Source organism: Sabethes cyaneus, chromosome 1 (assembly GCF_943734655.1).
Source record: "Sabethes cyaneus chromosome 1, idSabCyanKW18_F2, whole genome shotgun sequence".
NCBI classification, from domain to species: domain Eukaryota; kingdom Metazoa; phylum Arthropoda; class Insecta; order Diptera; family Culicidae; genus Sabethes; species Sabethes cyaneus.
In genome coordinates this window covers 27,077,380-27,094,997 of record NC_071353.1, presented here as the reverse complement: position 1 = coordinate 27,094,997, position 17,618 = coordinate 27,077,380, and the positions used below count along the sequence as shown (strand labels likewise).

General features: G+C 41.7%; 2 protein-coding genes across 2 annotated transcripts; one reads left to right on the top strand and one right to left on the bottom strand.

The window, feature by feature from the left end:
- Positions 1 to 3,582: 3,582 nt before the first annotated feature.
- Positions 3,583 to 4,969, bottom strand: LOC128745496 (farnesol dehydrogenase). Its single transcript, XM_053842569.1, has 4 exons — positions 4,672 to 4,969; positions 4,340 to 4,602; positions 4,143 to 4,280; positions 3,583 to 3,627 (listed from the first exon to the last, which is right to left on the bottom strand). The coding sequence occupies exons 1-4, from the start codon at positions 4,967 to 4,969 to the stop codon at positions 3,583 to 3,585; spliced, it is 744 nt and encodes a 247-aa protein (XP_053698544.1).
- Positions 4,970 to 13,163: 8,194 nt separating this feature from the next.
- Positions 13,164 to 17,366, top strand: LOC128743280 (solute carrier family 22 member 21-like). Its single transcript, XM_053839828.1, has 3 exons — positions 13,164 to 13,851; positions 13,915 to 14,193; positions 16,053 to 17,366. The coding sequence occupies exons 1-3, from the start codon at positions 13,613 to 13,615 to the stop codon at positions 17,275 to 17,277; spliced, it is 1,743 nt and encodes a 580-aa protein (XP_053695803.1). The 5' UTR covers positions 13,164 to 13,612; the 3' UTR covers positions 17,278 to 17,366.
- Positions 17,367 to 17,618: the final 252 nt, after the last annotated feature.

Below are 17,618 nucleotides of genomic sequence, written 5' to 3'. Positions count from 1 at the left end.
CCAATCTTTGGACTTTCCATTTGTCTGGAAATTCGCATACCTCTAGGAAATTCTGAAGCGTCTCTATAAACATATCGGGATATGCTTTGATCGCCACTTTGAGTGTCTTGTTCGGAATCCCGTCAGGACTGGGCGCTTTCTTCGTTTTTAAATCCCTGGCAATTACGATGAGTTCCTCATTCGTGACCGGAATAAGGACATCATTCGATTGACCGTACGGGGTCGGAGACCACCAAACTGGATCGCGTTGCGAAAAGAGCCCTTCTACGATGACTTTCAGCTTTTGGGGGTAGGTTTCCTGCGGCGCGGATGCACCCTTCATCTTTGTCATCACCACCTGGTATGCACCATCCCAGGGGTTCGAATCCGCATCGCAGCATAGCTCCTGAAAACAGGATGTCTTGCTACACCTAACCTCCTTGTTGAGCGCCAACCTGGCTGCTCTAAGTTCGACCCCCCGAGCTTCAGCATCTGCAACGGTTCGGGCCCTCTGCACTAGGCTTCTCGCTCTGCGGCACCTGGAGCGGAGCCGGGCAATGGTATCACTAAACCAGTATACCGAGCGACGACCGTTCGTTGGCTGCCCCGTCCTGGGCATAGTGGTATCCATTGGCGGAACTAGCGCTCATTTCTAGGGGGGGCTATAGCCCCGGAATTTTTTCGACCGTTATATTGGTCGGCTAAGTCAATTTTTCTAGGGGGGGCTAAGTTTCCCCCCGGGGGGGCTTAGCCCCTCCTGGCCCCCCATAGTTCTGCCAATGGCGGTATCACATGCCCGTACTAGGACGTTAGTGAGCTCACGGGTACTCAGGTTCGAGCGGTTGCTCTCTGCGCTGAGTGCTTCAATGAACAGGTCTTTGTCGAAGGACTTCACTTTCCACCTCGTCCCTGTCGATTTCAACTCGCGTGGCCGTGGCATCCGTCGTTCAATCGTGTACCGTGTAGCTTAGTGGTCACTGTGTGTGTACTCGTCTGACACCCTCCATCCCACGTTGGCAAGCAACGTTGGACTGCAGAAGGTGATATCGATAATCGATTGTTGTACCCCTCTACAAAAGGTACTGACGGATCCTCCGTTAGCCAGACTTACGTCCAGCTTGGACAGAGCTTCCAGGAAGCTTTGTCTCCTAGGGGTAGTGCACCTGCTACCCCATTCGACAGCCTAAGCGTTGAAGTCTCCTCCAATGACAACGGGCTTGCGGCCCGTGAGCTCGTCGGTGAGCACGTCTAGCATCCGGGTAAACTTCTCCGGCGACCACCTAGGTGGAGCGTAGCAGCTACAGATGCAGACGCCATCGACCACAGTAATCACGACCCCTCTTGGTCGCATGAAACCACCTCCTAGATGGGAGATCTACCCATCACAGCAATCGCTGTCATCCGACCCTTGTCGCCTACCCAATTAGCGCCATCTCGGGGGACCCGGTAGCGGTCCGCGATAATGGCAATATCGCACCCCGCTTTGGCTGCCGTCTGCCAAAGCAGCTCCTGTGCCGTGTCACACTGGTTCAGGTTAATCTGTATAACCTGCACCATTATCGTTGCAAAGCCTTCCTATAAGCCACACACAGTGGGCCACCTTGCAGTGGCATGCTTATTTCCCGCTTCGGCTGTGCAGAGCAAGCACCTGGGAGGATTGCACCATCCCCTGGCAAAGTGGCCGTCTTCGCCGCACCGCCTGCACAGCTTGGGCCGATCGGGGGCTTTGCACTTGCCTGCCTGATGGCCGAAGCCCATACACCTGAAACAGCGTTCGATTCGCCATTTGGACGCAAGTGTACAGACTGATCAGCCTACCTTAATTTTGCCAGACACCAACATTTTGTTGGCGATGGCCTCTAGCATGTTTAAGGTTGCGGTTTGCATATCGTAATGTCCGTCTGGCTCATCTTACCACACCAACAGATGGCCTGCCAAGGAATTTTTGATGAATTTAGCCACCTTCTTCTTCTTCTTTACCTCATGGACGGCTCGCAATGTGGCAGCTTAAAACAGCTGCCTCGACAACTGCTTTATGTCCGCGTGTTGATGTAAGTCTCGTCGTCTATCACGATGCACCATGATTTCATCAGCAATTCTCATTACAGCTTCCTGGCGCAGGCGTTGGTCACCGTTGCTTATATGTCTTTCCGGTTCCATTCCACGCCTTCCAAACCTTAAAGACGCGGAGGCCCGCATGCTTCATTGCTCTTTTGGAAAACAATATAAAAACATCCGCAAGTTTCGGTCGACGCTGGAACAAACTCAACACCATCTGGCCTTTCAAGCGTCTCTGATTTTCTGCCGCTGTCTGACAGCCCCTGGGTCATATGGGTTTCCTTGAATGGCTTCACGGGACACCGTCGAATGATCGAAGGTATTTCCGATCCATCTCCACGGTTAGGACGCGGTCGAATTTTCCATGATGGCGCATGTTTTGTTTTTGGCTCTTGCTCCGATGCCATTTCAATGATCACTAATACATCAAATTGACCTATAGGTTTAATGGTCCCACCTGTTGGGAAGGTAGATTTTGTGACTTTTTCCTGCGCATTTCACCAACACAGACATCAAATTAGTACATCAAAATTGTCGTATGAAAAAAAACCTTCGACCTGTTGGGACGAGGAGACTGTCACTTTTTCTGGTGTACTTCCCAAACACAGACATCAAATTGGTCTAGGCTTAAAATATCTTCGACTTGTTGGGACGAGCAGACTCACTGTCACTTTTTTTCTAATCGATTTTTAAAATCGAAATCACAGTGAACAGACTGTCATCCCTGTTTGTAAAGCAAGGCGATCACAAAACGGCGATCGTGAAACTTTTTGCTAATTTCCACTATTTAATCAAAATCCATTCGTAATTGGCGGAGATATTATACTTCAAAATTTGTCATATTTTCGTGACGACTAAGTAGAATTTAAATTATGGAATGACTATAGCACTCGGCGGTAAGACATAGTGCTACGACAAAATATTAATTATGCTATTATTAACTTTCCAATGGCTTATCTAACGATCAATTAGACTCAATTTAAATTTAGCGGTTCAGTAATTGAATGGATTAATAAATTTTATTCCGTCTACTTAAGCGATGTTGTTTGCATACACATCGAGAGTTCTTTACCGAGAGGTTGTACGTGTTGATGTAAGACAAAAAAAACAGTTCTGGATAAAATACTAAATCTGTACTTTTTCATATAATCAAAGTATGGATTGCTTACCGGAGCTTTTCGCCATTATTTGAAGTCAAAATTACTGTGTCAAAATTAATTTGTTTTGTTCCCTTAACGTTAAATTTTTTTTAAATTGTATAATTTTCCTGGAAGTGAATTATATTTACAATAAAAAATCTTTGGGTTTAGACTATTTTATTTCCGAGAATCGTGCAGTTTCACACGATACATAGTAGTCATAGTAAATAAATACATTTCTGGAACTGGTTGGTGAATTGGCATTATTAAAATGCTTCCTCTTGCAATTATAATTTACATTTGATATATAATTTTTATAATGTTGACTGTACTTGGGGATGTTTTTCCTTGAATTTCCCAAACCACGATCGATAAACAAGAACTACGTATTGGTACTATGTTGGTACTACGTGAATGGTACCATGGCAGGCATGATAATCATCTCATCGATCTACAACGAAACGGTACAAGAAATATAATTAATAATATGGTAGAAGGTAATCTAGGAAATATTTCTCAGTAATTGTTTTTCTTGATTTGAAAGATTAGAAAGAAAAAACAGCAGTGATACTGTTACAAAAGTTTTGAAATTTATAGGACGAGCTCGGGTTAGAGGTGGACAGTAACATGAAAATGATACATTAGAGTGTGAGAGCATGATTGTAACCTTCATGTTATAATATTGCAATAAATCTTTACAATTCGGTTAAATAACTCTTCACAAGAAATATTATTACAATGATCCCTCGGGATGTCAATCGCGAAATTTGTCTATTGTCGTTTGCATTGATTATATAAGAGTATTGTAAGTGAGAAGTATATCCAATCAATCGAGACCAGTCAAGGGTAAAATATTATATTACTCATGTAACTAGTATCCTCCAACAGATTATGTTAACACCTGGTTAACACAAATGCAAACTGAAACTAAATAGCAACGGATCGATTATATAAAACTGAACTTACGTGAACGTCCAGCGGTGTTCCTAAGCAATGCAAAATGTTGGCTGTTACGTCAAAAACCTCCAGCTTTGGCAATCGTTGAGCTAGAGCAGAATCGAATACCTTAATTATATCAGTTTGAACCATTCCCGGATGAATACTCTAAAATTTATCAACACATGTATGTAAAACGTACAACAAATCCATCATCTAATCCCTACGGTTAGCCTGATCGGTAGCTTGAAGTATATCAATTCCTTGCGAACCACTTCCGCTAGTCCGGTGAGAGCAAACTTCGACGCAGGATATGTGCCGAACATCGGCACCGTAACGTCCGGGATACGTTTCCCCAGAATACTGTTGACAATGAAAATGTGCCCTGGAACGGCACGTTCTTTCATATTTTTCACCGCTTCCCGAATACAAACACACGTACCCACGACGTTCACATTAAAAGTATCACGGAAATCCGAAGTATCGCTTTCTGAAAGTAATAAGAAAGCATGATTCCATCGACTATTTCAACTAACCAAAAATATTCAATTCTTCATACGCGTTACAAAATTACACCGAAAGACGCCAGCATTACATATCAGCACATCAACTCCACCCAGTGTCTTTCGGATCCACTCGAATGTTTCCAATAGTTCAGATTCATGGGATACATCGCATTTCCTGGCGAAAACTTTACCACTTCCGGTGATCTTGTTGGCCAACATTTCGATCAGTTCCACCCGCCTGGCAATTCCAACTACCAGCATACCGGCGTCCGCTAGTGCCAAGGCTACGTCGCGACCTATTCCCGAACTGGCACCGGTTACCAGAGCTACTTTTCCGTTCCACTTTTCCATATTTTTTTAGGTATTGCGATGTGTTGCTCTTCGAAGTAGAATTTAAACTGCAGCAAGTGCCGACATGGGAGCATCGATTTAAACTGGTTCGTCGAAGGCTGTTAGATTGCTTCTCGCTCCAGTGACGGGAGTGTAATCGGATATTTGTCAATTACTGGACCCGGAGTATACAGCTAGGCAGCACCGCAAAGTAAGGGGGTTTTTCATGTGGTTGATCATGTCTGATCGTTTGTGTTCATCGTTTGATTGATTGAGATATTTTATTGTGTCCATTTTGTAATACCACTTAGGAAATATATAGCTTTATCCATTTATTGGTAACGTAAAACTGTAACGGGTTGATAAGAACCTAACAAGCTTCTTCAGTTGTTATTTGGATTTTCATAATATTTAGTGCTAGTAGTAATATTTGTGCAATGTAAACTCTAAACTGTAAAACATGTTATCTCTAGATTCACTTACCGAGTTATACGTACCCCGGGAATTCTCATATAAGAATCTATATGCAAGGCATTGAATACGAATTCTCAGCGGAATTCCTTCATACGATTCCAACCCGAGGATTCCCATAGATCATGAGCGAATCTTTTTGGTTTGTCCGGGCAAACAGGTTGTAAACTTCTTATTTTCAAGTCCGATTTCCTTCGAATTTTTTGAAAATAAGTTTCCACATCATTGAGTTGTTGAACCTCTACCCGCAACAATGACAATGATAGGACCGATGGTGATCGAAAGGTGGAAGCAGCACTACGATGAACACCTGAATGGTGTGCAGGCGGAAGACCATGATTGCGGAGGAAGCGACTTGAGTCACTGGTGTAGCAAGCAACGAAGATGTGCCATTCCCATCGATAAGGGAAGTTAAGGAAGCCATCCGACGGCTGAAGAACAACAAAGCAACGGGAAAGGACGGCATTGGAGTGGAACTTATTAAAATGGGCCCGGACAAGTTGACAGGCTATTTGCATCAACTAATTGTCAAGATTTGGATTACGGAACGACAACCGGAGAGATGGAAAGATGGGGTTATTTGCCCTATCTACAAGAAAGGTGATAAGCTGGATTGTGAGGACTACCGAGCGATCACTATTCCGAAATTGCCACCTACAAAGTGCTGTCCCAAGTCATCTTCCACCGACTATCGCGAATAGCCAATAGATTTGTGGGAAGTTACCAGGCCGGCTTCATGGAGGGTCGGTCTACAACGGACTAAATCTTCACCTTGCGGCAGATCCTCCAGAAGTGCCGCGAATTTCGAGCCTCCAGGCATCCCCTGTTCATCGATTTCAAAGCCGCATATGATAGTGTAAACCGACAAGAGATATGGAAAATTCGGACGAAAGCTTTGCGACTTATCATGGCGACGATGGATGACATCCAGTGCTGTGTGAGAATCTTGGGTGGAATGTCAGACCCATTCGAATCTCGCAGGGGACTTCGACAAGGAGATGATCGGCAGAACATTTGAGGCGGTGGAAGATCAGTACACCAGACTAAAACGCGAAGCAGAGAAGATTGGATTGAAGATAAATACGTCTAAAACGTAGTATTTGCTGGCGGGCGAGACCGAGCGCAGTAATCGATGGTGGACACTGCTAGAAGAGGACTTACGAGCACTCAAAGTTTTCGAACGGCGGGTGCTAAGAAACATCTTTGGCGGCATGTGTGGTTAAAGCTGGACAGATACGTTGGATAGGACATGTTGCTGGAATTCCAGACAACTATCCTGCAAAAATGGGTTTCGCATCGAATCCGGTAGGAACAAAACGAAGAAGGGAACAGCGAGCAAGGTGGCAAGACCAGGTGGAGCGAGATCTGGCTAGCCCTGGGTGCCTGCGGAACTGGAGACCAGTTGCCATGGATCGAAATAGATGATGAACTTATGCTACGCAAGCGTTGTCATAAGACGTTAGGCTAATTAAGTAAGTAAGTAAGAACCGATTTGTTGAGACACTTTTGACCACACTTTTTTCAATTCGAATTCATTTTCGATCACTTTTCAGCTTTTACACTTTTAAATTTCTCTTCAAAATGACATAAAATTTCTGGATAGGGCAAAGACTCGGATTGTGTAGAGGGTTATGCTCTTTCGATGCGAACATTGTTGTTTTTGTACCTAAAACGCTCTGCAGATGGAGTGCTAAGCGACAGGCGCAACATCGTAAATAGGTAATTCGTTTGCGTGTGGTTTGTGTATTCGCATTATTGGTGTGGTGTGTCGTTTCTCGGAAATATGCAACATGTACCGTTCTGATTCAAACTTAGAACAGTCTCAAACTTCGAACACTTCAGAATAAAATGCTCGTAGTATCGCTAATATGAAAAAATATTATGCTTATTGTACACCACCGTGTTCGTTAGAATGTCCTCTATCCGGTGAGGTATGACATTGAACTGTAGGACTCCTTGTAAGAAATCAGCAGACGCTGAAAAAAAGTGAGAACTCAGATTTTAATTTCGTTCGCATACTCTTAGCGTTTCGTGCAAAAGTAGCTGTTTTTTCGTTTGCATTATTTTACCAATTTTAGAACATTTACCTTCCCACTTCGCGATTATTAGATAAGTGCAAGATATATACGTACTACAGCATAGTTAAGATACAATATTTCATGCATTATTTCAAAGATATTAGATAAAAAAAAGTGTTCGAAGTTTGAATCACGTTTTGAGGTGTGATTTAAACTTCGAACACCCACGAATAATGTCCGGGTTTTCCGGATTTTTCTTCGGGAACATGAATTATCTGCATTGTAAAGCTGTACAATGTTAACTTGCTTTAGATGTGGTACATAGAGTTTGAAAATATTAGCAAATGACTGCAGAAGTACGGATTGAAACTAATTATTGTGTTAAAAATTTAAATCATACTGTTAGGTGGATTTAAAAAGACAGTGTTTAGAAAAAGGACGAAATTTCACTTATTTAAGTTGAATGACACTAAAAATATTAATACTTTTCAAAGTAATACAAGTGTTCGATGTCTGAGACTGAAATATTCGAGCTTTGAATGTCGATCATGAAAGTGTTCGAAGTTTGAATCAAAACCGAACAGCAGTTTTTTAGTGTTTTGCAATGTAAATTAACATTTTATCCTCATTTTTAAAATTTTAACTCGAAAATAATTAAATTGTCATGCTATTAAACCATTTATGGGAGTAGAATAAAGATGTTTTCGAACATTTTTCTTTAAAGAAAGTTTCAGCATAGCTTAAGTGTTCGAAGTTTGAATCAGAACGGTATACAGTCGGTTCACAATCATGGGTCACACACAAATGTGGACTTTTAGCTTTATCTACCAATTTATGCATAAATATTATACTAATTAATTGATAAAATTATTACTCGTAGGTAGCACTAATAATTTATTCAATCATTAGGTGATATTTAGGCGGAAATTAGCAGCTATAAAGCTAATATGACCCATAATTGTGTGTGACCCATGATTGTGGACTGACTGTACATTGAGCGCTTATAAAAAATTTACCTACAGCGGCGGTGATAACGCGCTCAGAAGATAACCACAATAAACGCAATATTGAAATTTAGGTTTTATGGTTTGCGGCTCTATAAAATAATAATTTTATGGCATAGTTCTGATAAAAATAATTAATTTAGTAATTTTTTATATATTGAATTAATGCAGTCAGTTCTGCGCTGATCGTTTGGAGGTTTCGTTCTACTGTCAACGCAGGGATCGGCAACTGCTTAAATTTCTGCGAGTGCAGCACCCGATCTTCGAAGACTCTTACGTCTTAAAGAGACGTACGGGTGCAGTAAATAAGCTCAAGTGTGCTGTGTTTTTTGTATCGGAGCTCTCCCGCTCCACAGAAGCCAAACCCCAAACGTGCAGTCTCGAAAAGTGCGAAATATCTCTCCCCATTCATCGTCTCTAACGAGTGTGTGCTTTGATGGGAATAACTCAGTACAGTATAACTCAGGGAATAACAATACCTACCTGTATACCTCGATAGTACGTACACCTTTGCTTCTTTTAGCTTACGTATTACCAAAATGTACGTGCCATCGAATCACAATTTTAGGTTTTGAAGCATTGTTGTATTAAGCGTACTTAATATTGCATGAAATTTGCAAACTTGCATACACTATTGAAAAGTGGTATTGACTTAATATAGTAATTAATAACAAATAAAGTGTTGCTGGAAAACGTACGTACTATCGAGGCAAAATGTACGTATTATGGAGGGTATGTACTATCGAGGATACTTACTAACGAATATACGTACTATCGAGGTATACATGTATTGCATAAATCGCATAACGCCTGTAGCTTGATCGGAATAGCGTAGGAAATACGCACATTCTGTTTACTGTTCTGTCGCGTATGTATCACAAACCGAAAATCAGATGGGTTGACACGACCGCATATATAGGTGACGCAGGACTACGTAAGTCTCTTTGTAGTGATAGTGGCATGTATTCATGCTTGTAATCATTCGATTCTTCATGTATACATGCTATATGCAACATATATACATGCTACATACGTTGTATGTAATATTTATCAAAGTAGTAACATTGCATACGTTCAATTCTCAAAAGATTGTGCATTTGAAAACAATTTAACAAAATCACGAACACAAACTATTGCTTTCCTGCTATCTTACTGAAATTAAAGTTTGTTTTTATTATCCATGGTTTCCCACGTTGAAAGGATTTTACCAATTCAATCCTATTTTATCAACAGCACATCTTTTCACTACACTTCTAATGAAACGGCAAGCATGCGTATTCATACAGAGCCGTATTATAACCGAACACTACAGCTGTAGCACATTTTTCCAACACAGATATCAAGTTCGCCGAGGTTTAATCGTGTCTCAGTAAAGAATTTGCAATCTGTTGGGACAACGAACTTGTGTCATTTTTTCTGGCACACTTTCCTAACACAGACATCAAATTGGACTAGGTTTAATCGCGTTCGTAAGAAATCTGTTGGCACGAGGGGGCTTTGTTACTCTCTCTCTGGCGTACTTCCCAAGCAAGGACATCAAAATGGTCTAGGTTGAACCGAGGTGTTAGGAAATCCTGTTGAAATGAGGAAACTTGGTCACTTGTTTTGGCTTACTTCCCAAGCACAGATATCAAATTGGTATAGGTTTAGATCATCGTAAAGAATCTTCCAACCAATCACGAAGCGAGAATTCTGGTAAAACATAGGTTCATTATTTTCAATTTTTCAATAGTTCAACATCAAGAATCCATACTTTTCTTCATTTGGGTCAATTCTTAGAAGATTTTCCGATCGATTGGTGTAAGAATATTGAAAATCGATCGGAAAACCGCTGAGCTATTAGCGCTCAAAACCTTTTATTTTTCGTGACGCTCGCATTTTTCGATTTTTTGGAATGACACCCTATCTCAAAACTTGCCGTAAGACGTAGTCCTACGTCAAAAATGGAGGTTAGTTGTGCCACTCCGGTTGCTCCCAACGAGATGGCAAGGTTGTCATCTCCCATATATTGGTGCGTAACCGACATCACTGGCACTGGCTTCCGAAAAATAGCCTGTTTACCCTAAAGCAATGTAATTCGGGTGACGAACCCTAATGTTGGCTGTACCTAATGATGGCAGTTTAAGTAAATTTAAGCAGTTTAATGCAATTTATTGAATATTTTTGCGGTTTTGTACTGTATTATAGATTGTATAATATTTTTCTGTTGAATAAATTAAAATACGGCAATGTAAATATACAGTTTCGGTGAAAGCGGAATGAAAATAGATGTTCGTTACACTGAAATCCTAGCGTGCAATCCTGTTGGTTGCTCCTAGAAATACTCACAGTAAGAGATACGCGGAAACTAATGCCAACGATTTGGCATCAGTGTACAAAAACTGCCAGCACTTGCTGCGGAGCAAAATGCTGTAGCAGTGTGACTTGATTGTTTTTAACATGATCCGCTTCCATTTTGTTTAAATCAATTTTGCACAATAGAGCGTTATATCTGTCGTGACCCTAACTAATTCGAACTTAAATAAACGTCTGTTGTTCTCAACTATATTCAACTGAATGTCTGATCTATCAATCCCTCTCTCGCTCTATACATTTGCAAGAACCGAATTTTCCCGCGTCTATTTTTTTCGCTCTCTCTTCTTCCTATGTTTCTCAAAGGCATTGCACTTCTTCCGTGCCATTCGCTCATCATCCTTTTCGTGTGCTTTTTCGCCACACGAGCTGAGCGAACGATATTTGCTGCGTTGTGAGCAATATATTAATGCACGTGAAAATGGTTTATTACAGTTTGAGAATATGCTGGCATTCATTCAAGCCAGCGGAAAAAGAAATCATTCCGTACCTTGGTGTCAAAGGAACGCAATGGGTATCAAAGGAACGAAAACCTTAATACGCACATTTTGATGACGTTCGGTTCAATAATTTTGATATTCAAATCTTCGGTTTTTCCGCCCAGTAATGTAAAAAACAAACAAAAATGTTTGTTGGGTATTGCCCCCTAGAAATGAGCGCTAGTTCCGCCAATGAATAATTATATGTATCTGACTATTCTATACATTCATTTCAATATTTAACATAGGTGATCATTTCACAATTAGCAATCAATACGAGCCAAGCAACTTTTATTACAACTTATTATTATCCCATTTCGTCGTTATCTATTTTGCGTCTCCTCTCAAGATACTTGCCAGCTGCTCCCATTAGAACACGCGTGCCGCACCCGAGTACCAAAGTGTAGCAATGTGTCCTGTACTTTAGCTACAGAGACTTTAGATTACAGAGGCGACAAGACACTCAAAAACCGCTAAATTTTGAATTGAAGCGGAGAGTTACCTTTATTTATAATGGTACTCTCCGCTTTGATTCAAAATTTAGCGGTTTTCGAGTGCCTTGTCGCCTCTGTAATCTATGAAGTATTGCACCACGCACTCAAATTAAGATTTTTTCACATTAGCTGTGAAGTGGAATGTCCGTTTTCCTTTTATGAACCTTGTGGTTTACAATAGGATAGCGACCATTATAGTGGGTCCATTATAGGAACTCTAGTGTATTTTGCATGAAGAGGGTCCACTAATGGCGATATTTCGCATTGCCAACCATGAAATGGACCCTAGCTTGTTGAAAATGTCGATTTGAAGGCATTAATCATTAAATTCAGCTAAAATCTTATAAACAGAACTGTGTGGTATGTTTAGTACTTTCTGTTTCATGACATATATTCTCGAGAATAAAAAACTTAAGCTAAAAAACGCCGAAACTGTACCCGAGGTTCATCATAGGTAAAGGGTCCACTATAAGTTAACTTACCCTAGTCTCCAGCTCCGTCTCTCTTTCTCTTTGCCAAATCGGAGACAATCTCGTTCGCTTGAGAGTAGCACTGAGTTTTTTCGCACCGCACCGAGTAATTTAACGATCCCCGCTGTCAAGACAACCGCGGTGTGATGAGGATTTTTCTTGCAACCTGCTTAGGTACAACTTGTATTTATCTCTATTGATGCACACGAAACTGCAAGACTACGGTCACAAATTGTCTATATACCTACAGGTCTATTGCTCCTTTTACACAATACCGGGCGTAGTGTCTGTGACCAAATGGTAGTCTCGTGGGATGCCAAATCCGGGCAAAAAAAAGTTGGGTCTTGTAAGGTAAGGTAAAGTTTGACACCTGAGGATCACTTGCTAGGTAAGGAATTTTTTAGGGAACTTCAAAAGCTTCTTCTTACGTACTATACACTCTTGGGAACGATGAACAACAAACCTAGAAGTGGCGGCATGGGATTTCTGTCTGGTGTCAACTCATGCTTCGGCATGCTTCTAATTATTAGGCTTTCTCTGTTTTCGTGTTACCTGTACCTGAAGAACTAATTTTTCCCACGAAACGAATGTACAACCGTAATAGTATATATTGGTAAGAATTAGTAATGAATTTCCCCCTAGGATGCGAAGAACAGACGATAGGCCCAAAATAGAAACAGGCCGAAAAACTGATGCCGCAAACCTATATTGACTAGATCAGGATACGGATATCCTGACATGATTTCCGTTCTCTTAATTACTAGCAAGACTAAGTTGTTTCAGCTTGTTCTGATCGGGATATTTTCTTAATCAGACTATGCAGTCTTATTATCAGTTTATTATCAACTTCATTCATGGCACGGTCCGACTCTTCCTGTAAATCCGATAGCACTGGAAGTACAATGAATTGTAATACACCCGAACAAGGCCTGATAACCATTTCACACAATTGCTAAAACCAGATCTGACTGAGTGCTGAAAGCAGTCCGCCGCAACGTGCGATCGCTTTTTTGTATAAAACGACGACGACGACGACATTGTGAAACGTTAGACGAATGCGATTTTGGCTTTAGTATTTAGCTGTATTTAGTATTCGCTAACCGGTCGTCGTTAGTATGCATGCAAACAAGTGACTAATACTAGTGTTTTCACCAAACCAAAGGTTGTGTAGTTTATAAAGAAGAGTTAATTGAAGGCAAAGGCAGTTGCATTCAGAGCTTACGATGAGTGATAATAATAGAGATAAAGGGTTCCATTGATAAAGGTGCTCGCGTGCGTTTCGTACTAAAGCGAGTTAAGTTTTGTTGTATGAAGAAAAGGCGAGTAATAAAAAATTAATTACCTGATGTTCAGTTGAGAGAAGCATTCAGTGCAGAATGGCCGGGGCAGAAAGTGATGTCGCATTTGATCGGATCATGGAAGCCGTCGGGGACGACGGTCCATTCCAGAAGCGGTACAATCTGTTCTTCAACGTGACAACTGTAATGTTCGTGTCGATGACAGTCGTTAATATTTTGCTGATATTAACCGTACCGGAGCATCACTGTTCCGTACCAGGGATGGAATTGTACGGAGTAACTTCGCAAGCCCAGTGGAGAAATTTAACACTCCCCAGGTATGATTGCACGAGTTGATAAGCAAGGAAGCATTAGTCTATTTGGTGTTTGTTTTCTTCCAGTGAGATCAATAGTCGGGGAGAACAGGATTACAGCGCCTGTCTGATGTACAATGTTTCCAAGTATCCGGTTGGCACGCGGCCGGAACTGATGAGCTTCCAGGAGAACGATACAATCGACTGTGTCGATGGGTACGACTACGATCGGCAGTATTTCGATTTAATCCCCATTACGGAGCAGAACTGGGTGTGTGATAAGGAACTGTACGCCACCAACGTGTTTGCCTTTGTGCGAGTTGCCGAGGTTGGTGGAACGTTTGTGCTTGGACAGCTAGGCGACAGGTAAGTGGGCAGTGTGATGATTGGCATATGCCACTTATTGGGTTGACAGATCAATGATGAATAGTACAATGTGCAATGAGGTAAACACTAACGAAATCCGTCAGATAAAATACGTAGTTGAATATCTGTAAGAATCAGTGACCTTGACCCACATTTTTCGAAAAGCTTCCAAGTAGATGCTCGCGCCAAAAAGTATACACCGTGTCATACCATGGGAGTCACCGCCGGATTTTTAGGGGTTGAAAGTTTCGCAAACGTGAAACATGAAAAGTGCTCTACCTACTTTAGTTTTGGTTCTTCTTATTTATAGTTTAGTTTAACAGTATAGTTTAACAGACCCATTTTTATGTTTATTCTGCTGCTGTCTTAGTTACAAATTGGGTACTCAAAATCATACTTTATGTGCGACCAATTCAGAATTAAATCTAGAATAGAAAGTACGGACGGGACAATATCGACAAAACGAAAACCAAGCTACGTGAAATGATACAGTTTGATAACCTTTCGCACAAGCACCTGTCAAGGCGTAAAAACAATGCATTGTGAGATAACTACAGTTTGTTTGAGTTCGAAGCAGCAATCCAAGCCGTTCAAAGAACTATTGTAGACTTTTCAAATGATTTTGTGGTTGTGGGAATTTCGAAAAGCCTTCCAATTGGCCTCGAGTTACCATGCTAGTCTAATGAACCAGTCGTCGTTTGTTCGAAACTCGACTGGGAGGGGCTGTCAGAGTCATTAGGATCGTAGCACTAGCCCCGCATCTCATCTGTCTCATAAAGACCGAAGAACAAGTTTCGATAACGGAATTTAGCAACTAGGCTTTGCTTTGCTTTTTTTCTTTGCTCTTGGGTAATAGATCATTTTGCGATGACGTCATTTTGCCGTCAAATGACTTCACTTGGTGGTTTGTTTACATGTTTTTTGTCACATCCAGCGGTTTCGATTTGAAATTTTGTGAAGGATTCCTGCATCAGGTGCTTTAAAATGCATGTAAGGTGCTTTCTCTTAAATAAAAACTATAATTTTTTATCAGTATCTGCCGGACAAAGATAGAAAACTCAATTCAAACTTGAACACCATGTAAACAAACCACCAAGTGCTGTCAAAAAAGTGTGGTTAGGAGCTCCCGTGTAATGATCTATGCGATGGATGACATATTTGGATCGTGGTTATTTGTATTTGGTTGATGAACGGCTGGATAATCCGTAGCGTCGGTGCTTCGCGTATCTGTACGAATAAAATAGACCACACAATGGTCCTCAACCTCTTATCCTGCGACCCCAATTTATACCTTCTCGTGCTATCAGCCGGAATACGAGCAACCTGAGCAGAGATCGAGTAGCTAACTAAGTAGAAACTAAGGTCGAAGAGGGGAGGCGTTAGTCATACAAATCCTGAATGTCAGCACGAGAAATAATCTAGCCAACCATGGGCATGTCTCCCCATGTCAGGTTCTCTTGACTGCTCTACATGCCACAGACTAGCAAGCACCTGCTCACTAAGTTACGAGCGGCTCACGCACGACAGCGTCTGATTCGGAAAAACGTGCAACTAAAAGACGGTGCAATTAAAGAACACGCAATTTGCGCACAAGTGCTGTACAGAGACACGAATCGATAAAGAAAAAAGTTAATTTAATGATTATTTATGAATTGATCTAAAATAATTTAATACCCAAGCAACAAATGGAGTTCTACTGCACTCTTATTGCGGTTTTAAAGACCGATTTTGGTTATAAAAACCATCATAAGAGTATAATATAACCCAAATTGTTGGTGGGGTAATCTAATATCTATAAAATCTCCTGAAATTCGTACAAAATAATTAAAACCAATCCTTCTTGTTATTTCATTCTCAAGGATAGGCCGACTACCGGTGTACCTGATCAGCACCGCTACGATAACGATCGGCCGGACGCTGGCCGTGTTTTCCGCCCCGCAGTACTGGCTGTTCGCTGCGCTGGCATTCCTGGGTAGCTTCTCGTCGAATACCGGCTTCCAGTCACCGCTGATTGTGGCAATGGAAATTTCCAAAGATGAAAACCGAGCCACCCTCTCGATGTGGCAACTGTTCGGCTGGACGGCCGGCGTCTGCTTGGCTCCGTTGGTTCTCTGGTGGTGCCGAGACTGGCGCTGGTTCCTGCTGATCACTTCGCTGCCTTGTCTTATGGCGTACTGCCTGCCGCAGTACAACATCGAATCGCCTCGTTGGTTGGCCAGCCAAGGACGGTACCGGCATTGCCTTCGGGAATTACAGAAAATTGCCAAAATCAATGGAAAGCGATTCGACTACACGGAGCATGATCTACGCGAGCAGGTTCCTCAGAAGGAAGCAGAGCAGACGTATGGCGTAGCTTCGCTATTTAGTGGATGGCATATGAGCAAACTAACTAGTCTACTACTGATCGGTTGGGTTTGTAACACTATACCGACGTTTACATTGTTTCTGCTTAGTATGCAAATGGGCGGAAATCCATTCTTGAACTTTTTCTGGCAAGGCGCCATCGAACTACCGGCTTACTTCTGCGGGCAACTGCTAAGCGACTGCCTCGGACGACGCTTCACCAACAGCGGAGCATTCCTGGGTATCGCTTTGTCATGTCTTCCAGTAATATTTATAATCCATCATAGCGGTACTGAACTCTACGTAACCATCTTCGCCATAATCATCAAGTTTTTCGTCTGCATAACCTATTTCACATTGTATCTACAATCATTCGAATTGTATCCAACTTCGCTGAGACAGACGGGCACGTCATTCGGAATTATAGTGGCCAACGTGTTTGGAACTCTTGGACCGTACATAGTATTTTTGGGAACCAACTACGATATTCGACTTCCTTTCGTGGCGATGGGTCTGATTGGATTGCTGGGGTTGATAGCGTCCATTTACCTGCCGGAAACACTCTACCAGAAACTGCCGGAAACAATGGAAGAGGGACGGCGATTCGGTAAGGATCAACGGTTTTGGAGTTTACCGAGAAAAATGTGCGATTCGGAGATTATTGGTTCAGGGACTGAACAAACGACAGCTGCAGGCGAAAAGGAAGGACTGAATCGGAACGCATCGGGCGTCCGATATTAAAGGTAGAAGGTTGATTGGGGATTAGTAAATAAATATGAGTTGCGTTTTTACTGTGTCCGAAGCAATAAACCAATTGTATATTTAAATAAATGAAGGTGCTATTCGTTCGTAACACTTAAATTTATATTTTCTAAAAAAGGTTTTAACAAATATATATTGTTTTGCTGCTCCTAAACAAAAATAAGGTTGGTTTTCAAGTAGCTTTTTAAAGCTTTTGTCAAACCATTCACGGGAGTCCAAATCTCTGCTCCTGAAGAAAACCACAGCTTTCAAGTCTAAGTGCATATTTTGTATGATACAGACAGTAGTGTGCCAATCGTGGACGTATAAACCCGTACCCT